At 42.9% G+C, this 25,222-nt stretch overlaps 1 protein-coding gene across 3 annotated transcripts; it reads right to left on the bottom strand.

Moving 5' to 3' along the window:
• Positions 1 to 7,126: 7,126 nt before the first annotated feature.
• On the bottom strand, positions 7,127 to 25,222 carry ATP6V1B2 (ATPase H+ transporting V1 subunit B2). Of its 3 annotated transcripts, XM_037886279.2 has the most exons (15): positions 25,012 to 25,148; positions 18,797 to 18,937; positions 18,570 to 18,625; positions 17,555 to 17,653; positions 16,726 to 16,819; positions 16,521 to 16,598; positions 15,404 to 15,543; positions 14,879 to 14,980; positions 13,790 to 13,887; positions 13,159 to 13,282; positions 12,263 to 12,413; positions 10,830 to 10,912; positions 9,957 to 10,061; positions 9,130 to 9,259; positions 7,127 to 8,997 (listed from the first exon to the last, which is right to left on the bottom strand). In XM_037886279.2, exons 2-15 carry the CDS (start codon positions 18,822 to 18,824, stop codon positions 8,855 to 8,857), a joined length of 1,431 nt encoding a protein of 476 aa, XP_037742207.1. In that variant the 5' UTR covers positions 18,825 to 18,937; positions 25,012 to 25,148; the 3' UTR covers positions 7,127 to 8,854. The 3 variants fall into 3 exon arrangements, with proteins under 3 accessions (XP_037742207.1, XP_037742206.1, XP_043392208.1); XM_037886278.2 differs by lacking the exon at positions 18,797 to 18,937 and having other exon boundaries at positions 25,012 to 25,222; XM_043536273.1 differs by lacking the exons at positions 7,127 to 8,997; positions 9,130 to 9,259; positions 18,797 to 18,937 and adding an exon at positions 9,400 to 9,445 and having other exon boundaries at positions 9,931 to 10,061; positions 25,012 to 25,169.

Below are 25,222 nucleotides of genomic sequence, written 5' to 3'. Positions count from 1 at the left end.
GAGTTAGTCTGTATCCGCAGGTTTTTAATTTGCCTCAGCTAAAGGGAAATAAAAGTCTAGTTTAAACCCAAAACATCTGCACCAGTTTAAGTCTACTTAAAAACCAACACACATACTGATGTTAAGCCAGTACGACTTTCTCAATTAGACAAGCCTTAAGTAACAACTCAAGGTATATGGGTGAATCAGGCCAAACCATGGACTAATACTGCCCCTTAGCGGTTGTATTGGTTTGTCACTGTGTTTAGGATTCGCTTTGAAGTTTGTAAAAAGAAAAGGAGGACTTGTGGCACCTTAGAGACTAACCAATTTATTTGAGCATAAGCTTTCGTGAGCTACAGCTCACTTCATCGGATGCTCACGAAAGCTTATGGCTCAAATAAATTGGTTAGTCTCTAAGGTGCCACAAGTCCTCCTTTTCTTTTTGCGAATACAGACTAACACGGCTGTTACTCTGAAATTTGAAGTTTGTGTGGATCCTGTGGTTCAGACCTGACCCAGCCTTTCCAGGTGAGCATTATGTTGGCTGATTATACTGAAGGGGCTTTCCTAGACTCCAGACTGAATGGCTATTTCACATTTTATTAATAGCTATAGCACTTACTATTGTCAAGTAATACCTCCAGCATGAAGGTTGCTCACCACCACCTCCAACCTTTTGGGATTGCAACAGATCTTAAGACTTCCACCCTCCTTTGGGTATCAAGCCATCTGGCGATGTTTCTGAGGTAGCTGGCTTACTACCTAGTTAGTTCTATTATCTTCTGGCAAAACTCAGCTTGTCATGCCAATGGGCTCATTGAATTGAAATTAATGCTATCCTCAGAATACCCATCTGACAGAGAAATAAAGTTTCCCTTCTTCTGTAAAACAGAAGAGGGATTAAGTGATTTGTCCAAGGTCAAACAGGGGATCTGTGGCATAGCTAGAAACAGGGTCCAAGTCTCAGAGGTTCCAGTCAGTCTTAACCACAGAGATCAATCAAAATCTCCTCCCAACATGGGCACTTAAGTTCCCCTTGTTTCCCCACACACCTCACCCCAGAATATTTCAGCCAGAGCAAAGCAATTTGGCAACAAATTGGAGATAAGAAGCTTCCTTTCTCAAGTACAAAAGGAAACTGTCCACATTGAGGGCTAGACAACAATCAAGGAATAGCACTTGACCAAGCATACAGCAAATATGAATCTCATGGTTTAGAGTGAGCAATCTTTACTACAGTTAATTGTATGTGAATTGAATTGAACGTGTACAGGAATTGAATGTGAATTGTCATAATTCACTACCTAAGCCTGGGGCTAGTTACAGTTTGTTTTCACATCAGGTGAAAACTCTGGTGTCTGCTACAGAAAAGTTAGTTTTGGGAGAGTTTCTGCAGTAGGGTGACCAGACGTCCAGATTTTATATGGACAGTCCCAATATTTGGGGCTTTTTCTTATATAGGCTCCTATTACCCCCCACTCTCTGTCCCGATTTTTCACACTTGCTATATGGTCACCCTACTTTGCAGTACTATAGATTCTTCTACACTCACCAACTCAAGAGGAGGCATTCCATCTGACAGAGAACAGTTTTCAAAGCTGAATGTGGGTACCTAGCACAGTAGCTAACAGGCACTGGGGAACCCATGTGTCTAAGGCAGGCTTAAGCCCCTCAGATTTATATGAATTCACAAGAGCTCTTCCAGTCATTACACAGGCTGCTTCAGTGTTGTTAAGTGGCTAGTCTAAGCAAATGCACTCAGTCTAAAATAGTCTGCAACTGCCCCAAGAACTATTACACATGGCTAGAAGGGGTTATTTTGAGCCTTACCACCCCATCCTCTGGACACTCAGGGCCATCAGACACACACAGTGGAGACTGCTGCTTCTTCTGAGGCTCTAATACACCATCTAAAGAGGAGAGATAGTAACAGTTTCCCCACAAAAAGAAAAGGAGTACTTGTGGCACCTTAGAGACTAACCAATTTATTTGAGCAACACACTTCCACAGATATGGATACAGCCAGATCTCTTGTTAAGAAGAGCCCAGTACTAGAGTTAATTGGTTAGTCTCTAAGGTGCCACTAGTACTCCTTTTCTTAATGGGAATCAGATTTTACATGCCTAATGGAAGACAACACGCAGGAAAGGCAAGACCACTGTAGCAGAGGAATATAAGAAGTTATCTTTACGCCTTATACCAGAAGGTAGGAAGTTAAAGAATCATGATCATTAATCTCATTTAAGTTACAGTCCAGTTTTTCAGAAACTGCTTGCTTTTTTGGGTACCCAGTCAGACACCTTAAAACACTTAACTTTTAGAAATTGCTGGGTACCCACCAAAAAATAAATGCACACAAGACACCCACCACCACAACATATACGTTAAAGGTGTCCTCAGTCAGGTAACCAGAGTCACTACCTACTTTTGAAAATGTAGGCCTGTAGCTTTGTTCAGCAAGAAGAAAGTTATAGCAATGCAGGAGAGGGACTGGAGGAAAGAAGAAGCAGCAGCTTTAAGTCAGGTGTTTTTAACAAAGTCCAGAGTTCTGACAGCAATTTAAAAAAAAAAAAAAAAGTCAAGTTTTAGGAAGTTTTCATTGAGCTCTAGTGTTACTAGCTTGGAGCCCATTATCATGTTAAAGTCCTAGAGAACTATGACTGAGCAGGTCATTTAACCAAAGAAATACTACTAAAAACTGATGTTATACATTAGAAAACAAACCTTTTGTACACTAGCAGTAAAGTATACTCCTCACACTGGTCCACGAGTGCCTGGAGAAAGCCATTGCTTAACTAAACACATAAAACACCCACCCCTGCTTCTGGATCACTTATATTAAGTCTGTGCTTCTTGGCAAGATGAGCAGGGCTTTCTCATTGGTGAAGCCACACCAATTAGTTAGCACCTCCAAGACTATCAGCAGCCAGCAATGAGCTTTAAAAGCATTGATACTGCTGCTCCTTCCTCACCCCTTACAAGGAAGGGGCTAAGTGATGAAAGGAAACTCCTTTCATCAGGAGGTAGAAGGCTTGACAAATAGATCCAGTGCAACCTTCGCCAAGCAAGTGAGAATGACTGATTGACAAGCACCTCAGTTATAGCAAATACTTTGGCTTCTGAGTCATGCTTAATTCCAGCCCATTCATGTTCACAGGGATTCTTTTATTTGTTTTTTTTTATTTGTTTTTTTTTAACGAACCTCACAATTCTGCAGAGATTTAAGGGCAGGTGCCTGGCTCCAAGACACTCCTGCTCTGTGGCTGTCTGCATGGCCTTTGTCCCAGCTGCTGCAGGGCTTTAGGAATCTCTTCTCCCAGCCTGACCAGTGTTTGAAATCTCTTTTGCTTGAGGTCACTTATGAACTTTGGACCCTCTTCTGTAACTGATGTTTCCAAACCAAGAACAAGCCCCAGGGCACAGCAAATCCAATCTCTCCTAGCTGGACAGAGGGTTCGCTCTGCTGCCATAATTTAAAGCAGTTATCAAAGTGCCTTAATCCTAAGACTTTCCTTTAAGGGGGATTGTGGCCCTGCGCTAGAACTTGGGAGGCTCCTGTTCAGTTCCTAGTTCTGCTTCAAAAAAAACAGTCTCCATCTCAGGATTTTTTGGACCCTGCCTTACACTTGCTGAACGATCGATGATGGCAATACTGCTGCCTGCCTGCTCTTGGTCAAGGCCCTGATTCCAAAGGTATTTCACTGAACTCCATGGAAGTTAGGAGCGCAAATACCTTTGAGGGTCTAGGCCCTAATCTCTCTGTGCTTCAACTCCCCCTCTGTAAAATAATACTTCCTCTCTGCCCACCCTTTGTCTGTCCTGTCTACTTAGACGCTTTGGCATAGTGATTGTCTCTTACTAGGTGTATATACAGCACCTGACTCTATGGGGCTCAATATCAGGGTACAGGAAATATGTGGCAGAGCTGGGATTGACTCCAGACTTAGATGCAGGCCAGTGCGTCAACTACCAGACCATCCTTCTCCCTTTCCATCAAAGGTCCACAAGATGCTTTTCAAAAGGGAGTGTCATTTGCATTTTACAGATGGGGAAACTGAGGCATATAGGCATTAACCAAGGTCACCTACTGAGTCAGAAATGCCTTTCTGCTGGCTCTTGGCTGCCTTCTCTGCTATGTATATTGTCTTCCATTTTTCTACTCCTTCTCCCCCCTTTTTGAGAACAGCAGGGAATGAATGAATGTTGCTCTCTTAAAAGTGTGCCTGGAAAAGTCAAGATATATATCCAAGACTGGCAATGCAATTATAAATGCCATTTTCCTAGAGATAATGGCTTGTGCCCAGGGAAAAACATATTTTCCAAGAATTAGTTTGAACATTTAAGTGACTTTAAAAATATCAACTAACTCCTTCATCAGCTGCAAGGCCTTGTTGTATTCCTGTACCTAGCGAATTTCAAAATGGAACGGCTGTTTGATAGGGAGGAGGAGACCTCAGTGAGTCCTGGGTTTTATCACGCAAGCAAAAGGAAACTTTGTTTACAGAAGATGGCTGTCACAGCAGCACTACAGAAGTTGGGGAAACTCCAGACATGGCACTTAAAAAGTGAACTGAAGTGCAGGGGGGCACAGCCCTTAAAAAGTGAACAAGGCCTTATGTTTCAGGCTCTCTTCCTACTACATTCCCCTACTTTTTGTCTTTTTACAGGGAGGATGTTTACAGTGGTACCATTGTAACTATAAAGTGACATAACCCTCCCTTCCCACCCCCAACACACACACACACACACAGAGTGTGGAAGCAATTTTACCACCACAAAAATGGTCAAAGCAGCAGAGACAAAAGGTGGGCGAGGGAATAATCTTCTATTGGACCAACTTTTGTTGGTGAAAGAGAAGCTTGTGAGATCCAGTGCAGACCTGAAGAGGAGCTCAAAAGCTTGCCTCAGATATTGGTCCAGTAAAAGGTATTACCTCACCCACCGTGTCTCTCAAATCCTGGGACAACATGGCTACAACGCTACAAACTTCTGGCAGTGTAACATATTCCGCCTTAGGGGCTGTACCAGTATAACAATGTCAGTATTAAAAAAAACACCCCACCCCCACCCAACAGTTATGGCACAAAAATTGCATAGATCAGGGCCCGGTTGCAGTAGCCTGGGGCTCTGGAGTAGGGCCCATGGAAACCCCCTTATTCTGAAGCTTTACAGTCAGTCGGTGCCTTTCCTTTAGTGTATTTCTAATACATGCTTTCCTGGCGCAAACAAACAGTTGTGATGCACAGAGTTGCTGGTGCCATGCTATCCCACCCTTCCTGAAAACTGGCTTCAGCTAGACAGCAACTCGCTCAACTTTTGCCTGGCTGAAGCATTAAGCCTCAGAGTTTATGGCCATTCAAATGCTAATGTTGTTTTGCAGGCTACATCACCCTAGCCAGGAGGAGATAACTGGCCTAAAGGGAGGATGAGTCACTTTCTGCAATCACCCACCAGACTTTCCGCAGAAAGCGTTAATGCTAGTGACCCTGACACATTGTGAACTCACGCCACAGATGAATGTGGTAAGGACTTGTATTACATTCAGCTTTTGGATAGCCTACTCCAGTAATGTGGTAAAGTCAGTGAATTGTGTATGTGGTGTTCTAGTCACGTTGGTCACGCTATTAGAGAGACAAGGTGGGTGAGGTATTTTATTGGACCAGCTGCTGTTAGTCAGAGACAAGCTTTCGAGCTATGCAGAGCTGGAGATTTCCTCACGCACCTTGTCTCATTGAATTGTAGTGCCAAGACTGTTTTGGTGACGTGCCAAAGTGTGGGGTTTGGAGCCAGGTTTGTACCAATTATGGGGCACATAACACTAGCTCACTTCCACTCTATGGCCTTCCCTATGTTTTCCCAACTGGCAGCAGCAACAATGGGAATACGATGGGAGACAGAGCACAGGCAGCTCCTGCTGTTTCACCCACCCTGCCGTCTAGACTCGCTCCACGCTAGAGTGGGGCTCCCACCAGTGGAAGTGTTGGGGGGAGAAGGCTAGAGACTAGCTTATTTGCGAGCACAAGCCTCTGACTTTTGTTAATACAGCAGCAGAGCCCTGTAGACAGGTAACGGAAGGCACCTGCCCTACAAATGTAAGTAGAGACTTCAAAAAATGCTCACGCATGAAATCTGAAGGAAAGGCTTATCCTGAACTTTGGTATCAGTCCTACCTTTATTCTGAGAAGTGACTGAGACATCAATTGCATTAGTGGAGAGCCATGAACAAACCATAGTCATTGACCAGTGCTCAGCCCTGTGAACAGACCAAAGATGATCCAGGCAATTTCCCCTCTTCAAAACAGGTTTGGTTGTGATCCTGGCCTTGGAAGAAAGCTATGTGGTTGCTACCCCCTACTCCTGCCATTTCCCCCCAGTTAGATGTTGTCAGGAACCCAACACCGTAATATATGCTTATCAGGAGTTCTGTACTACTGTAATATTTTCCATTTTCATAAACACAATCGTCAGTTCAAAAGCCATGATGAATTTTGGTAACTGAAGCTAATTCATTGACCGTATACTGTTACTCCCCTTTGAAGAAAGGGCAGCAGAAGAGATTTGTTTATTGTCACATAGGAAGATCCAGGAATAAAACCAGGGTCTGCCTATTCCCATTACTCTCCCGCTTACAATAAAACCAACCTCAGTCTTCCTAAGCTTCCAGTGTATTTCAGAAACTGGACGATGGGCTCATGGCTAGATACGTGAGCACTGAGCCACTACAGCTAATAGTGGCAAGCATAGGGAGATGGGGACAGTTAGCCTTAAGTCTACACCTTAGACATGGTAATTGTCTAAGCTTCAGTGTCCACGGTTACATGTTTGTAGAATTAAAGATTTAATCCAGGGATAAACGTCCTCTAGGTGCAGCGCTAATTTTTGCCAATGCCTATTTGTGCACCAGTACCACCACAACTGTAGTTGGGGAAACTACAGTATCATGTCTCATGTAAAATTTGCCTGCTAGCGTGAGGAAGATTTGCTACAATTTTGCCAGTAGGTCTCAAGGTTTGTGGTTTAGCGTAGCGGAGGTGTGTCTAAATGGTTTCACTGGAATTGGGAGATGCGCCTGCTGTCTATTCCAAATGACTTGACAGCCTCAGGAAAGCCCAAGCAAAACTTTTCACTATAGAGCCACTGAGACTTGATTTCTTCAACATTTATTTTTCATATTTAACTTATTCAGATATCACATTTTCTACATTAAAATATTCTCATGCTAACACCTTCCCATGCCTCCCTCCCCAAGAAAAATAGAATTGACACAACTTTAAGATGGAATGCACTAAAGAAATTGCTATTGCACCCAAGTTACAGAGACCAAACAATAGAAAGTTAGACCTGCACAGGACAGAGCTGCAGGGCAACATCAGGGACAAGCTGAAGTCAGTATTCAACACAGTTTAAACCATGTTGCACCTCTGAGTTTAACACCTGTCTAGGAAAGTGCTAACACGGTTTGCAACTCATGCATGGATAGGCAAAATAACAAACTGACCAGATTAGCCTGGAAATGGAAAGCAGACAAATAAGGATCTCTAAAACCCTCTCTGCAGGGGGCTTTGAACCCAATTTAAACTAACTGCAAGCATGGAGATACTGGCTGGGTTAGGATTATTTTGGAAACACCTAACTGTTTGGCCCAATCTAAACGGGCTAGCCAAATCCATGTTTGGAAGGATGATTTAAACCAAAGTTATAACATGGTTTAAGGCCCAATGTCATCCAGAGAATGATGTAACACAGAATTCAAAATATCCTTTCATACATACCAACAAGTTTCCTTCTGTCCCTCTGCATCATTTAGTACAAGACTTTTAAACTACAAAATTAATTGGGGGCCCCCCCCAACACTACCCATACTATTGTATCTGGAGGACCTGGTATAATAGGGTTGTCTCCTATAATGGGATAACAGTTCAGTTTTGTAATGAGGAGAGTTTGAAGCTTTGGACAGTCTACAGTGTTGTACCATCAGATGTTTGCATGATTTGGGACAGCACTGGGCTTTAGCCACTTTTCATATTTATGACTTCTATATTTCAGGGAGTGGAATGGTTGGAGTAAGTTTCCTGCTTCTCTAACTTTTCAAGGGGGCAGTTAAACAGGTTGATTGACTCCCTAGTCCAAGATAAGGACAAAACCTATGATCCTCATATAGAGACCTACTGCTTTGGATCTCTGAAGAGGTAGGAATCTTGCTGTGCTACTTGGAAAGTACTGTTTTGTGCAAATGTTGCAACTTCATATATGTATAACTCTGGGGACAGCAGCAAAATGATCAAGGATCCCCCAGCTCTAATTAAAGCCAACAGTGAATTGTGTTCTGGTACTCAGATGTACACTGCCATGTAGCCAGCTTTCGTCTTGCTCGTCTGTCCATCAATCACAATAGCAGGTCAGCACAGAGTGCCATCTGTTCTAAACAACAGCACAGCTGTGGCACGTGATCAGGCTGAAGGCAGATGCTCTGGGAAAGAGGGGGGCTACCATTTGCTCCTTGGCTCCCCATAAATAACGAGTTACATTTGTTCCTGGACTGGAGACCAAGTTCAGCTTCTGGTAATCCCCCTCCTGAGATGATTTAAAGGAAGTCAGTCTAGAAGACAATTATAGTCACTGCAGTTACATACGTCTACAAAGATAGGTGACTTTGAAGCTTCTTCCCCTTAGGAAATTTTACCAAAACCACTGAAGATCCAGGCTTTGGAAAGATATTTTAAACTCTTATCAGCTTAACACATCAGGAACACTGGCACAACATGTCACTTATTCTTGATTTTAATTACAGGAGTGACAAGTAAACACCAACACAAGAAAGAGGAAAATAAACAGCCTTTCACAGAGTACAGAGCTAGAGATGAAGCTGTGGCTAGTGCTTTGCAGTGGAGTCTCGAGGGTAGAACTCTGCCAGGGTGCTCTGAGGAATTCTCTTTAACATCTCTTTCGGGAAGATTCGCAGAAGCTGCCAGCCAACGTCCAGGGTCTCGTAAACAGTGCGGTTTTCATAAGGACCTGAAGAGGTAAGAGACTAAATTATGGGAACAGCCCAGAGGGTCAATGTCAAAGACAAGACCTGGTCACTCCAGGTGTAACATGGTTTGAGTGCCTTGCACAGTATGTCCCATATACTTTAGACATACTTACCCTGAGCTATGAAGTTCCTTTCAAACTTATGCAGAAACTCCAGATAAAGAAGATCATCTGAGCTAAGAGCTTCCTCACCAACTACAGCCTTCATAGCTTGTACATCCTTTCCAATAGCATAGCAGGCATACTAGAAAGGAAGGGAAAAACAGGGGAGAAAGCAAGATTATGTGGCGTTTGACCGATGTTACAAGGAGTTATGTGGATTTTTAATACAGTACCAACAGTGTACTGGGTGGATAGGAGGACAGAATTTGGGGCTTTTATTCCAGAGTCTTTATGATTTTAAACAGAGCTGAGGGATGGGGGAGCAAGAAACAGCATGACATCGCTCAGACACTACAGTGCAGTGTCTGAACCTGACCAGAGTGGTTTTAGAGTAAGTTACTTAAGGAACAAAAACTTAAGTTGACTAGCTGTACATACAATATGTGCTGGATATGACGACACACTGCACAAAATACAGTCAACAGGGTGGTTGGTGTGGAAAGATAAAGCAGCATTTGGCAGAATGAGGCTGGAAAGAACTCCACAGACTATTTATTGGTATATGAACAGCCTACATATGGCTCGTGCACAAAGCCCAGTACTGAAAAGGGCTTGTAGCAGCAGACCAAATGGGAGGAGTGGGTCACTTATACAACAGATTTGTACAAGGGCTCTTATCAGTGGACTACAGCAGAATCTCAGCTGTAAGGCATCAGAGGGAAGCAGCTTCAGATTTGAAAGGGCTAGCCATGTCTGATCCTTTTCAGGGTTCTGGACGGAAGAAGCAAAGGTGTATGTACAGCTCAATACAGATTCCACATAAGAAGGGTAATGCATACCAGCTGGTTGGACACATCTGAATGGTCCTTCCTGGTCATACCCTCACCAATAGCAGACTTCATCAGTCGAGACAAGGAGGGTAACACATTAATAGGTGGGTAAATCTTTGGGAGGAGAAAAGAAAGTTAATGGATAGCACTGAAAAAAGCATGTGGAGCTCAACATTACTGCTTAGTTACATGAAAGTTTTCTTCCTACATGTACCCTACAATCTGTTCACAGTACAGAGAACTGAGAGAAAGTCGGTGGCATTCACACCACTGTTCAAAAAGCCAGTAGCCTGGTATCTGCTGCTTCTAGCACTTCCATGTATTCAGTGTTCGTCTGCAGGTCCCAGCACCACAAATTCCTAACTATGGTTTCTGCAACTCTGTATTAATTCAGATACAAACGTAGCTTCCCAAGAGCTAGCTCATGAAGATAAAAGTTCTCCTGAGAACGGAGAGAAATAGCACAACCTGGAAAGTCTGAGGAGGAGTGGTCATTTTGGACTGGCCCTCAAGTTCAGGAGTGGATTTGCAAGGAAGGGATTTGTAAACCTACAAAGAGGATCTTTGTAACCTGTTATCTTGCTAAGTTTACTCTGCAACGAAGTCAGAGTGGACAGCTTACACATGACAAGTAATTCAGACACCCAGGTCTATTAAACAGACAATTGCTTTTAGACCTCCAGTCTTCAATCTATGGCATCTTCTCCCCCAGGGCTGCCTACTTCTAGAGATGCTGAGGACCTGCAACCTTAACCAGACCAGTATTATACAAGTCCTTCCTCTAACATCTTTTGTCAGAAGAACCAGCCAATAGAAGAATGTAGGCTAAAACTAACTCTTAAGAACTTTGCATGTAAGATTGCTCAGAGGTGTGGTACCTACCTGTCTGTTGTGCAGCTGCCTATCCACATAGATCTGCCCCTCAGTAATGTATCCAGTCAAGTCAGGGATGGGATGAGTAATATCTGCAGAGGAAGTGGTTTTATGTTAAGTTTTCAGACCCTGCTTTTTATATTAATTCCAGCCAACGCCACACTGAGGAGTCAGCTTTATAAAAGCTGTCTGAACAGCATATTTTACTTTAGATACCATAATATTCTAGTGTAATTAGAATGCCCTCTAAAATGCCTTGAAGCTAATTCAAATACTGCACATAAGAAAACAGAGGATGACAAAACAGAGCAGTGCAGTCTTCAACTAAGTAGAAATACATCCAAAGAAAAGAGACCAAAGGACTTGATAAAAGCCACCAATAGGCTTGTTAAACCAATGTAAGGGGTATTCTAAAATCCTAGGCAGCACGGCCATTACACTCTATTACTAGAAACAATGCAATGCACTAGAAACAATGCCTTATTACAGAGGCTGTTTGTTCTGCAAGTCATCTTGAAATTGCTAGTTACCCAACTGCCTGAACATATGCAGTTGCTTTACCATGCAAAAGACTGAAAGGGAAAGTCATCTCACCTTTGTGCCTCACTGCCCATTTGATGTGGAATGATACTTCATACACCTCAAGAGTGAAGAGAACTAAAGTATTCTGTATGCAAGATGCTACACTGCATATTTTTTTTCAAAGCTCTGAAGCGAGCCGATGCTCTTAATACATTCTCTCTCCAACTGGTTCTGTAGGGTGCTGAAGTTAGAGTACTTCTAACTCTTTGAAATACATACATCTCTTGAGCCAGATGGGATTTGAACTAACCATAAATGAGCACGAGACACAAAGTGGATGCCTCACACCTTGTCTCGAATATCCTGGGACCAACACAGCTGCAGTGCTGCACACAGATGAGCACCTCAGCTGTATGACAGATCTGATTCCTCTGAGAAGATGTTATATGTTGCACAATAGGATGGACACATTTTATTGTTAAGATTCAGCTTCTCTCTTCTTGGCCAACACTGAGGTTGCAGATCTTTATCCGAAGTCTAAAGGAGCTCCAGTACCCAATAAGGGGAAGGAACTTAATGATTGTGGAAACTCAGTCGTTGGAGATTAAGAGCAGGTTGGACAGACACTTGTCAGGGATGGTCTAGATAATGCTTGGTTCTGCCGTGAGTGCAGGGGACTGGACTAGAAGACCTCTTGATGTCCCTTCCAGTCCTCTGATTCTATGATTAAAACCAGCAACTCCAGCCTCCTGACTGGTATCAATCAGGCATCATGTGATTATCCTCAATCAATACCCTCCCACAGAATGCACACCGCAATAATGCTAAAACATCCAAGAACTACATGACACAAGTGATCTTACATGCCCATATGTGAAAAGCAGATCTATTCCCAGGGACAAGCAGTGGCCAGGACTCACCATCGTTGGGCATGGTAAGAATAGGAATCTGAGTAATGGAGCCATTCCTGCCTTCCACACGCCCAGCTCGCTCATATATAGTGGCCAAGTCAGTGTACATGTAACCAGGGAAGCCACGTCGGCCAGGCACTTCCTCTCTAGCTGCTGAAACCTGCAGGCAATTCAGGCAAAGTTACTCAAAGCTCATCACTGAGAGTTCAGCACAGCCACCACAAAGTCCGCCACGGCATCCAATAAAGTTATATTGATGATTAACAGGACTGGCCACATGGTAGTGCCAAAACACAGCTATTCAAATCCTCTACAAGAGAACACCCACAAGCCAGGCATGAAGATCATTCCCCGTGTAAGATCCTGTAATGCTGATCAGAAATTGACTGCAAGGTTAACAAGGAACTACTGAATCAATCTCCACTACAAATGAATTATATATCCAGGCAGACAAGCCAATTTTGCAATGCTTTATGACACAGTTCTGGCTAGTTTCAGAAGCCTGAGAAATGCAGAAGTAGCTTAACCTTGCATGCAAACATCAGTAATTTTTACATGTTTTCCCACTAGAACTATAAGCAACTGGATAACTTAGTTTTGAAATGGGAGATTCCCGTGCACTGTTATTTCTGTCAGAGCCCACTTTACACGTGTCTGGTTTAACATGGAACGTCAGCTGCATGCAGTGCCCATCCCCGGATACAGACTAACTTGTTAGGAATAACGGAACCTGACAGAGTAGCTTTTTTAAAATGGATTAGGTATCTTTCTCAAAAGGGACCGAAGAACAGCAAGAGGTTTGCTGAATAAATTACTCATCCATTTTATGCTCCCATTCGATTTCAGCCCTTTTTGCAGGGTGCCGAACACGTACACACATTTATCGGCTACACAGGAACAAGTACCTCTCGTAGAGCTTCAGCATAGGAGCTCATGTCTGTCAGAATGACCAGTACGTGCTTCTCACACTGGTAGGCCAAGAATTCAGCGGTGGTTAGAGCGAGTCGAGGTGTGATAATACGCTCAATGCTGAAAGGACAGAATTGCACGTTCAACACCATCCAATACTATGAGGTTACAACTGCATACACTGAACAGCACAACTCAAAAGTAAGAGGAAACAGGTTAGGAGCCCTGTGAAATCTACTCCATATACTAATTGGAATGCACATAATTAGTGTCCAGGTCTATTGTATCTGAGCCTACTGCCACGAACGTAAGATATTTGACAAGCCAGTAACGTGGCTTCTTTTAAGGAAAATGGAACCGACGCCTCAGGGGGTTGTGGAAGCTCCTTCCCTGGAGGCTTTCAAAAGAAGGCTGGAGAGGCACCTGTCTTGGATGGTTTAGACATGACAAATCCTGCATCTTGGCAGGCGGTTAGACTAGATGACCCTTGTGGTGCCTTCTAACCCTATGATTCTAAGGGTCTCAGAATCAATTTCCAGCAGCTTTTGGACACCATAGTGACATGTTTTCCAGTGCACCAGTTCTCCACATTTCTGGTTGGGAAAAACAGTCATTTTACCTACTTACGTTGGATCATTGGCCAAGTTCAAGAACAGGCACACGTTGTCCATGGAGCCATTTTCCTCAAAGTCAGTTTTGAAGAACCGAGCCGTTTCCATGTTCACCTAAACCACAATATTAAGTAGTCATTTGCAAACAGGGAGACTGTTCAAATTCCCATTCTATAAAGTAAGTTATTTAAAAGACTGGTTCAGAGCTGGTGCAAGCCTTTAATATCTATACTACCAGCCCATCCTTTCGGTCAACCTGTGACTAAGAATAACATTGGACAGTCTATCCATAATGCAATATATTATCATAAAGGAATCAGAGCTCAGGACCAAGTGTGGCAGGAGGGGTAGAGATGAGATATCTTGCCTTACTCATGACCAACGCTAGTCAGGTGAAGACAATTGTCAATCTGGAGGGAGGAACATGTAACAATCCTCTGACAGTCAGATGTTCTGCACAACTCCAGAGAGATCTAACTTGGATACATATGCAGTGTCATCCTACCACTGAAGTAACTGATATTGCTCTTTAGTAAGCACTGTCCCAAGAAGAATTTGGAGATCAAAATGACAACAATTTTGCCTCCACCTAATCTGAGAATGTAACAATGCAATAACACTACAAAACAGATGCCTATGTTAAGAAACTGAGTGTCTGTAGCAAGCCATCTCAGTGGGATGGCTTGCTACAGACAGCAACAGAATATCCTGCTATTAGAATTTCCCCTTCAATTGTGGCAGGCGTTACAATCTGGGCAACTTACACAGTTAACGAAGTTTTTAAAAATGCAGTGCTTGGGACCTTTTAAAATGTTCTCCTCTTGTTCCAATTACAATGGAATCACCTATTCTTACAGATACCATTCTACCCCATGAGGCATTCTCCCATCAGACAGCCAGGTAGATTCATCAGCCTCGATAATACTATTGCTTTTACAATAGCATAGTATAGACGGACCTAAAATGTGACAAGCAACTCTAAAAAAAATGATTAAGTTTGCATAATTCCAGTGATATAGCAAACTGGATTGATTGTTCCGTCTTAGTGCTCAAAGTATTGGAAGTAAACCACTTTTACGATGTACCTAAGCATAATGGTACTTACACCCATAGCAGCAAACACAATGGCAAAGTTCTCTTCACTGTAGTCCATCACATCTTTGGATTTCTTCACTAAGCCAGCCTGGCGACATATCTGAGCTGCAATCTGAGAGGAATGCAGAAGGAGCTGCATAAATCTATGTAGTAAGTTGCACATTTGTTTATCTACTGTACAGACTAACTCAGGGAATAAATCACTTTTTGACATGGTTAAATACAAATGGTCTCCCAGAACTTTGCCCTGAGGCCAAAAGCAAGAGAAAAAGCAGAAAACTGGTGCTAGAGAAGGAAGATTATGTGGTATCTGGCCAATCAATATTTGATAAGAAGCATCTTGAGAAAGCAGGACTTACTCTGTTTTAAAGCTTTGTGTTAATTGGTGTATATTTTACACACACAAATATTCTTAGACTCTCCCCACTTGTAACCTCACATAGCTCATTCATTTTAAGTTCTTTGCACTGCAGAACTGAATGTTTCCAGCAACTAGTTTTTCCCAAGGCTGTCAGAGCTCCATTAAAGCACCCACCTCATTATGGGGCAAACCAGCAGCAGAGAATATGGGAATTTTCTGTCCTCTGGCAATGCTGTTCATGCCATCTATTGCAGAAATGCCAGTCTGAATCATCTCTTCTGGGTAGATTCGACACTGTGGATTGATTGGTTGACCTATTGTATTTTCACAGAGAAACCACCACATTATTTACCTAACTTTAACAATGCATAGATTAATAAAGGTTTCAAGGCAAAGTTTCAAAATAAGGTATAAAAATGCACTTAGAACCACAAACATTTTAGTTCACCAGACACTTCTGGTTCTAGTTTGAACTTAGTCCATTGATTTTTTTTTAATTGGTCATGAGATCATTTATCAATTTGGCATTTTATATGCATGCGGACAAAAAGGACAGGATACTGTCATCCTACTCCTTGGAAGGAAATTAACACCCTCTTATCTTTGGGGGAAGGTTACCACAAGCCTATGATAGTTAGCACTATTAAACCACTTTAACCAAAGCACTCTCCCTAATTAAGAACTGCCATGCATTACTGTAGGAAAAAACAGACCACTTGCCCTGTGGGCCCATCTTAAGTTTATGAACAACTTTCTGATGAGTTACTAGGCATTCAGTACTTTGTACACCTTCTGCAAGATTTTAGGGCTATTGTTTCATTTGCAGAGGCCTCTGAAAAGTAGCTTGTCACTGCATTTTGTGTAGAGTACGTACTGCAATTCAAGTCAAAAGTCAGGCTCTTGTTCCCTACCAGAAATGGGTACCATGAATAGTTTTTGAACCAGAGGTTCAAACTGAAAGGAAGCCTACTCATTTTATCTCTGTGCAGCTTCAGAGCACGCCGATCTCTCTGCTTCAGCCAATTGACAGATTAACTGAATTGTCTCAAACCTTCTGGTTTGGGAGAGGATGCATAGAGGCCATCTCTGTCATCTCACTTTCTTCTGTTTCTCTAGTATTACTAGTGATTTACTCAGTAAAGTACTAAATACTCTTCAGCAAGTCACTGTTTTCATTTATGCTGCCAATTAGCATTCATATATTCAGTTACAAGCCTGTCACTAAGATTATTCAAAAGCAGAAAGCAAAATTCATGCTACCAGAAACCAAAACAGATTAAAAAAAACATACCCATAATGTCCAGGTAATCTTCAGCCAAGACAATGGGACCTCTGTCAATAGGTTTTCCTGATCCATTAAATACACGGCCTACAAAAACAGTAACAAGATTATGATTATATGAACAGGACAGTAGTTACCTAGTTGTTTTCCCATCTGTAGTAGTATTACATGAAAATAAATATGTTCAATCCAAAGAGCAAGGTCTAGTGCATACCAAGCATATCCTCAGATACTGGGGTTCGGAGAATATCCCCAGTAAATTCACAAGATGTTTTCTTAGCGTCAATACCCGAAGTTCCCTCAAATACCTGCAATATATCAGAAGAGACACCAGGTGAAATGGATACATGTTCCTTTAGCGTAGGTAGATAAAGACATTGTGCAAAGAGTTATAACAGATGGGATGGAGATATACAGGTCAGTGAATCTCTAACACAACAAGCAATGGGTTAACCAACAAGCAGCAAAAGCAAGACGGACCTGTGTAATACAGGAATTATTTCCAAGACCATTTAGAAATTGTTCATTTGTACAGATATGTTAAGAAAGCAACACTGTATAAAAATATATTTTACACATGACCTGTAAAAGTAGTTAGTCAAGAATGCCAGTGGCTATCAGGGATCACTCCTTTAAAATTTAAGATCATTTTCTGCTGCCTACACAATAAAGCTCTTCAGCTAAGTAGGATTACAGTGGTAACTATTATCAGCTGCTTTGAGAACATCACATAGATGTGTCTCAAATACACTGAAGCTTTGCAATGGATCTACATTGTATTAGTACACGCTGCATGGAGAAGATGAAGGAGGACTCTTGCCTTATGTCTACAAGACCCTATTGTGGTCAGAAGTTTCCTTAATGTTTAAACAAAAGCAAAAACTGAAGGTTACTCATATCCACCCACCAATTATTTTCAAGTGTTTTTTGCATTTATATTAAGTTTTGACTCAAGAAAGTTACAAGGACTTTAGATTTGCCATAGCCCGAACTGATGCCCACCAAGGAAAAGTCTTCATGGGACCATTCTGTCCCTAGTTTACCTGAACTACAGCTTTAGAGCCGCTGACTTCTAAAACCTGCCCACTTCTCTTTGTGCCATCAGGAAGTGTCAAGTGGACGATCTCTGCATACCTAGGAAACTAATGCAGAAAAAAAATTTGTAAGACAGTGGGAAAAAGTTAAAATCCACAAACTAGAGTTACCACATTATCCATCATAGACTAAATAGATCTTGAGACAAAAAGCTACCGTATCTTTTACACAATTCACAGTCAAAGGGAAATGCCAAGGCAGTTAAGGTTTACTGATAAAAATGTAGCTGTTTTTATGATGAGCGCCTTAATCTGAGTGGCAGATTTAGCAAGCAGCGAGGAAAAAAACACTTGTTTAAAGACAGCCTGAAACTGTTCTCTTGAGTATCTGAACCCATATGCCAGTAGTCAAGCACAACAGAGATCCACGTTAAAGAGAAGCCAAGAACTCTAGCAAGGGAAAATTGTAGCTTGTCTATCACAAACACCAATAACCCCTGCAACCCTCCTATGAAACAAATACCCCTTCCCTTCTAACTCCCCCCAAATATTTGATAAGCATATGCTAAAAATCTTAAATTGTTTCCTGTTGTTCATGTATCCAATACTATGCACTGAGTACTTTACAAGATTTGAATCATTAATATTAAATTTGAGTTTGATAAAATGCATATGCATTAGAGTTTAGACTGTTCAACTGTAGCATCCGTTTCCCCACTTCTCTTCAAACGTAGAAGTATGAACAGCATAGTTGCAGAATTATACTCCTTTCCATTTCAGCCACAGGACATTCTTTCCAACCAGGGTGCCTGACAGCCTGTCCCAATTTCCTGAAGCAGTCTGTGCGGCAAGTTTTGGCATTTAGCTCAAAGTGTTTGGAATATAAACAAGATCTTGTGTTTAAAGTAGATCACAGAACCCATGGAATGCAGAGCTAAAGACTGTTCAAATGTGTGTCTAGATCACAAGCCAGCTTTCCCACACCATCTCCCTCAAAAGAAGATTTCATTAGAATAATTTTTACCTTAACTTGATCCAAGATTAACAGTGGACCATTAACTCCTGATACAGTTTTATATGCTGAAATATAAAAGGTGCAAGTCAGACAATATATTAAAATCAGCATAAGCATTCTATGCTGAATAAGTAGAACACACCCTTTGCAAAGTCTGGGGGTCTAATCTTCTCTGAATCTGAGAGACCTTCCATATATAGTGGAAGCTATGTGTACAGAACAGCAAGTGCCATTACCTGGTGCTGGTGATTCTATAACCAGCATTCTTTTCTTTGATTCACTACTTGGCCAATATCCCCACGTGGTGTTACAGGACACTGTAGCATTGGAGAGGTCACTTATGTCCAGAGAAGAGCCATGAGTTCAGCGATGTAAACCTACATAATACGGTCAAATTTAAACAGAAAACTATCTAGATTCCCTGTTCTTTCCATCAGACACAGTTCAATTCACTACCTAGCCTAAACTATTGTGTAATGGTGCTGCATTCAGTGAAATAACTGCCATTTTAATCCATCAAAAAGGTAATCAATGTGATGCATACAAACATTTTATCAATTGGGAAAAGTCTAAGATAAATACTATACAACTAATTGCAAAACCTTAAAAAGTCACTGATAGCAACCTAAGGATAAGGGCAGTATAATTCACTGAGTGTTACTCTTTTGACAGAGATCAAAGCAACAAGTGAACACTATTTGCCATTATCTCAGGACTCAATCTAATAGTCATCTTCAACAAGAGCAGTAAAGTATCCTGCTGAGTGATGTCAAAATCACCCAAAAAAATCTGCATTACATTTAGTTTAATTTACACTCAGATGTGAACAGATGAGGAATCTCACTTGCTCAAAAGCTGATGATCCTCAGAGCACTTACAATGCATTTGGGAAACATTTTCCAGCATACCATGCCAACTGCTGCTGGAAGAGAACCTTTCAGCACCATCCCAAGAGAAGCTAAGGGACTGCACCACGAAAGATGGTGTTTCACTTTAGTCGGTAATTCAGAAATTACATAGTATTTACCACAGCTCATATAAGGTGCATTGTCAAGTCACTGAGGAGTAGAAACATGCACAGATGTCTGAAGTCAATGTTTTAGACAAACAGAGTAGGTCTACACCAAAAACACGGCATCAGAGCAGCTGCACAAATGCAGCTGTAGCACTTAAGTGAAGATACTGCTATGCAGATTGGGTAGTTAATCCACTTCCCCAAGAGGCAGTAGCTATGTCAACAAGAGAAGCTCTCCTATTAACACAGGGCAGCCTACAAGGGGTTAAGGTTGGTATAACTAAGTTGCTCAGGGGTGTGGATATTTCACAGCTACTTCTGAACATTCCTCTACACTGGTGGGCACTAAACATTGACTCATGGGACTGTGGCATGAGATGAGCCCAACACTTTACAGGATGGGTTTTATTATTCACCTTGTAATTGGCACATTTTTTTGGTAGTAAGACATTACTATTAATGTGTAGAACATAACTTTGCAGATGCTGACAATAGGAAATGACTTTCCAATCATGATTACAGTTATTCCACTAGAATCCTTATTACTCCCAAACAGGGCACCAGTGTCTGTGTTTAAGCTTAGCCTCACTTGATCTGTGAATGCAGGAAGTGTTTGAGAGCCACAAGGTTCTACCAGGGTCACAAGGGAAGACTAAGCAAGAGTAATCATTAATCAGTTACCACGGGGGAAAAAGGATGAGCAAGTTGAGCTATTTCTAGATTGGGAAAACAAACTAATATGACCAAGAAAAGAATGTTACCAGGAAAGATCACAAATCCCCTGCAGACACAAACAGGCTATAAAGATCTGGAAATACAGCGTAGGCCAGACAATGTGAGAGTTTAGTACACATTGAAAGATGTGTGCCTAAATCATGTTTTATGTATTACGTCAACAGTGTGATATTTACAGTGTTAACAAAGGTAACAAGAGTTTGCTGATGAACAAGCATAATAGTATAATCTTGAAAGATTTTAACCTGGAGATGAAAAAATCAGATACAATACTGTGTAAAGCTGGTTATAGGAGCCATTCTGTCACATCTGGTTAGTTATAACTGAGTTTAGATAAATGTTAAAGCTAAAGAGGATGAGAAGTCTAGCTCTGCATCTTTTTTTACTTACAAGGAAATGTTTCATTTGTCCCAAGTTAGGCACTTTGGGTTTCTCTGAACTGAACACTTCTCATTCTTGTTATGCCAATTAGAACTATTCAGTGTGTGTACTAATGTGAATGGCACTTTAAAAAAAAATATCAGGGTGAGGGTGGAGCCAGACATTTGCAAAAACAGGAGAGAACTATATTGAGCAACATTACATTTTAACTTGTGACAGTCTTGTCAGCACTTCCTCACTGATCCAGGGTGAAGAGCTCACTTCCTCACACTATCCATCAGTGAGATACCAGAGGAGATTTTATTACATTAAACAGCATCAAATCTATTGGTATCACACAAGCAGCTTGGCATGCTGACTCCAAATCCCTGTTTTCAATAACATTTTAGCCATTCCAATGATGAAGTGGGTTACAATTAAATCTCAATTTGTTTTACATGTATAAAGACCCTTCTACCTCAGAGGATTCCAGAGTGTTACAAGCTATATACATATCCCACAAAAAATGCAGCCACCTATGAGGTGGAAAGCAGACAGCAAGTGCCCAGCAACAGAGGAAGGGTCACTCTGGGTGGGAAAAAAAAGCTGGAACAAATCCATGCTGATACATGACCACAGGATCTTTACTGTCCATGCAGAATAGACATGCACTTAATTTTTAGAAGGCTAATCCAAGAAAGCCATTAAACTGCATGCAACTCTGCCTTAGAAAGACAGAGAGCTAAGTTGACTAAGTTCAAACCCCAGGAAACAGAACAGGTGTTCCAAACCTCCATGCTCAAACCACTAAACTACCCCATCTGGCTGTATATCTTGGGCTTTGGTGTCCTGTTCCCTTCTACTTTTGGATGAATATGATTTTGTATGACCTTTTTGGGTCCACAGTTACTGATCTGGACTTCAGACTCAATTGAAATACTCAAAAAACAAAAGCAAAGAAGTTACTTGTCTACATAGTGAGAAAATCCATGCTACTTAAGTATACAGGCTCTTTCACAGAGTTACTTAATCACACAACTTCAACTGATCTAAATCAAAAGTTTTAGCAAAATCACTGCTCCAATCAGTTTTGGCCTTCCTCATACCCACACTGCAGTAAAGAATTTAGAGCTGTGAAATAACTGCCTAGTAGAATCACTATTTCCCCTTTTCCTCAACTTTCACAATCACAACAGTTTTAAAATACAAAATCAAATTCCTCCCCCCAATATCACTTCACACTGTTTACAGTAATATGTCCTGTTTCTGCCAGAAAACTGATCTGTGTCATGCAGGGAAATACAAAATAGTGGATAACTGGCAACTAGATGTATCCAAAATTTGACTGTTATTTGCACAAAATTAAGTCAGTAGTCATACCAATTACACTGAAGAAACTCCAGTTTCTGTATCCAGTAAAACATATAAGCTCATAGCAATTGAGTCAGTTCTATTTATGAAGAGGTTGTCAGAACCAAAGAAAAATATTCACGTGTCCTTATGGATTTTGAATTAAGAACGAGACTAATCCACCCAGTCGTTTAACTGAAAAATTAGGCTTAACTGAATTCGAGATATTGAATTTTAGCTCCATTAAATGTCTGTAGCCAAAAGAAACCTTATGATGGACTTGCAGTCTCTAACTTAGGGCATGTGTGCACTACAAGTTGAAGTCAACCTATGTTAGATCTATTTACAGCCACTGCAGTAATTACTACATGGCTGAGGTCCATACTACCCTCCTTCTGTCAGTGGTGCATGTCCTCACTAGGAGCACTTCCTCCAACTGAAGAGGGGTAGTGTTGGGGGCCGAGAGCCAGGGTTCTCAGCTCTGTTCAGCTCCCCACTGGGAGCCCAGCTGCATCCCAGGCTTCTTGCTTCCCTGAGCCAGGGGCAGCTGTCCAGGCTTCTCACCTCCTTGCGCAGAGGGACCAGGCTCTAGTTGGAGCCCACCACCAGCCTACGCTTTCTTGTCAATTTCATGGCTCCAGCATGGAGTTGTGAAATTGACAAGAAATACAGCAAATAGACAATGCAAGTAATGCAGTGTGTACAGGGACATTGTGTCCCCCTAACTTCACCAAGATAAGCCCTATGCCTCTCACAGAGGTGGAGTTATGTCGGTGTATCAGGGCATTTACATCAGTGGGAGCAAGGCTGCATTGTGTACACTGACATAATTAGGTCTTATGTCAACTTAACTCTATAGTGTAGACCACTTAAGCTTAAGCTTTTTATTTTGACGGATGCCCAGCAGCAGCAACCTCACCTTCAGCAGGTTATTATGAGGATTTCATCGAGAGAAACCTTAGCAGCAATAGGTTCATGAAACAGACTATGAACTGAATCGCTTGAGAGATTCACCTTGCTATATTTCTGTACTCCATGCAACAGAAGCTTAGAAGTTAGTTATAACTAATACACCTATGAGGTCACATCTATTTCCATCCCCTGCTCCCTTCTCATCCATTCATATTCTCTCTCTCACACACACACACTACAGCAAATGATTGTCCCCTTACAATCTAGTACACTCAGATTCAGGAAACAGTTTTCAGTTTGTCCCCTCCTTCTGGAAGCACATGCATTTTCAAATGAGAGCAAGCAGGCCCCTCTGAAACGTGTATCTGCAATAGTCAGATGTGCCCACCTCCACCTAATTAGCCTTTCCTAAATTTAAACAATATAGGATTTTACTGTAGAGCTAGAATAAATAAGTCACTTTGAAATATAAAGACGACTGCAGTCATGACTGGCTATTAAGTTACATAACACCTGCTCCAAACCACACTTGATACTTGTATATATTTGTTAAAAGTCCTTTATTGTATGATATATCTTGAGTATCTATGTAGTCAGTTTCACACTTCCATTAAGCTGCAGTGTAATCACATGACCTTGAAACAGATCAGGAACAGATTAGTCAACCCATAGGAAGAGTGATGTTTCACAATCCCTTATTGTCCTTTACTCAAGTAAAAATCAGGACAATACATACTCCGTAAGACCGTCACACCACTTTAAGAATACTAACTAAAAGCAGTGTCCACCCTCTGCCTGTTATAGAACCATTCCTGTTAAAATGGAAACTGGAATTTGTCAGCAACCATATTCTGCACACAGAATGCTACTTCAAGGGGTTGTGCCTAGTAAATGTAGCCAACAACATGATCTTTCCCAATAGCCTCTGTATCTCAATTTTCATTTGTGGTTCATCCATGCCAAGAGTCCCATGTGGCAATATTACAAGGAAAAGCCATTTACCTGTGTAAAGAAGCCACATAAAGCCCCCGACTTTCCTAATTGCCTATGTGGATTAACTGCTCTGTCCCCAATAAGAATCTGTCCAGCTTTACCCCGACAGGGGAAGTCAACTCTACTACACTGATAAACACCCAAAAGGTGGTAATCTTGGGGAGGGGGTGCTCCTCAAATCCAGTCCCATCCACAAGGCACACCCAACTTCTGACTCTTATTCCTACACCAGGCAGACCCAGACCCTGGAACTAACAGAGCAGCTGTACTCTGCTTGACACTGACCTACACCGGAGCCCCGCTGGTCTATTTCCACCCAGTGGACACTTGAGCCCAAGACACTGGTGTGGGGAGAAGAGTTGGGCCAGAGGACAGCACGAGAGGTGGCTGGGGAGCACTGGGGCCACTGGGCACAGAGAGGGGCAGTGAGAATGGCCTGCGTGCCGGGACAAAGGAGAATCCCGGAGCAAAGGGGCCCCCAGCCAAGGGGAACCAGACAGCACCAACAGGGACTTGGCGGGGGGGGGGGGGGGGGGGGGGAGGACGAGAGAGTCTAATGGCTAAGAAAAGGGGTAGGGGCCTCTGCTCTAAATGCAGGAACAGGGGCTGGGGCCTCACCCACCTGCCTAGGATTGGGTGGCCGGGGAGGGGGCTAGCAACCAGAGCCTGGGTTTAGGGATGCAGAGGTCACGAGGCACCAGGCCCAGCCTCTTCCCTCCTCCCCCCCCCCCCAACTGGGGTACGGCAGGGTCCCCCCGGCCTCTCCCCCCGCCCCCGGCACACCATCACCCCCCGACTGGGGTACAGCAGGGTCCCCCTCTGACCCAGCCCCTCCCCCCCGGCCCAGTCTCACTCTCCCCCCCACCCCCAGGCATGAAGCGGGGCCCCCCTCCCCGTCTGGCCCAGCCCCTCCCCCCTGGGATGAAGTGGGGACCCCCCTCCCCCTCTGGCCCAACCCAGTCTCACTCTCCCCCCCAGGGATGAAGCGGGGGCCCCCTCCCCCTCTGATCCAGCCCCTCCCCCCCGGGGGCCTCTGAATGGGGAGCCGGAGCCCGGGTCGGGTCTGGGCCGCGGCCCGGCACTCACTGAGCCGGGGCTGGGAGATGTAGTCCCGGCTGGCCGCCGCCGCCTGCTCCCGTGCGGCGGCCGCGCCGCTGGCGCCCTCGGACACGGCCCCGTTCACCATCCCCCGGATCGCCCGCAGCGCCGCCATCTTGTCCCCGTCTGAGCCCCGCAGCGCCACTGCGCAGGCGCTGATATAGCCTCTCCCGGCCTCCCGCCGCCGTGCGCGCCGCCG

Source organism: Chelonia mydas, chromosome 26 (assembly GCF_015237465.2).
Source record: "Chelonia mydas isolate rCheMyd1 chromosome 26, rCheMyd1.pri.v2, whole genome shotgun sequence".
NCBI lineage: Eukaryota > Metazoa > Chordata > Testudines > Cheloniidae > Chelonia > Chelonia mydas.
The sequence above is the reverse complement of the archived record's forward strand: the minus strand, read 5'-3'. Positions and strand labels throughout refer to the sequence as shown.

Bases quoted from the DNA above. Each gene is read 5' to 3' on its own strand.
- ATP6V1B2 (XM_037886278.2), bottom strand. From the start codon at position 25,138: ATGGCGGCGCTGCGGGCGATCCGGGGGATGGTGAACGGGGCCGTGTCC. The intron at 17,654-18,569 runs GTAAAAATTATT...TTTCTGCATTAG, and splicing joins TAATCTTGGATCAAGTTAAG to TTTCCTAGGTATGCAGAGAT. The intron at 8,998-9,129 runs GTAAGTATGTCT...TTACCTCTTCAG, and splicing joins AAGGAACTTCATAGCTCAGG to GTCCTTATGAAAACCGCACT.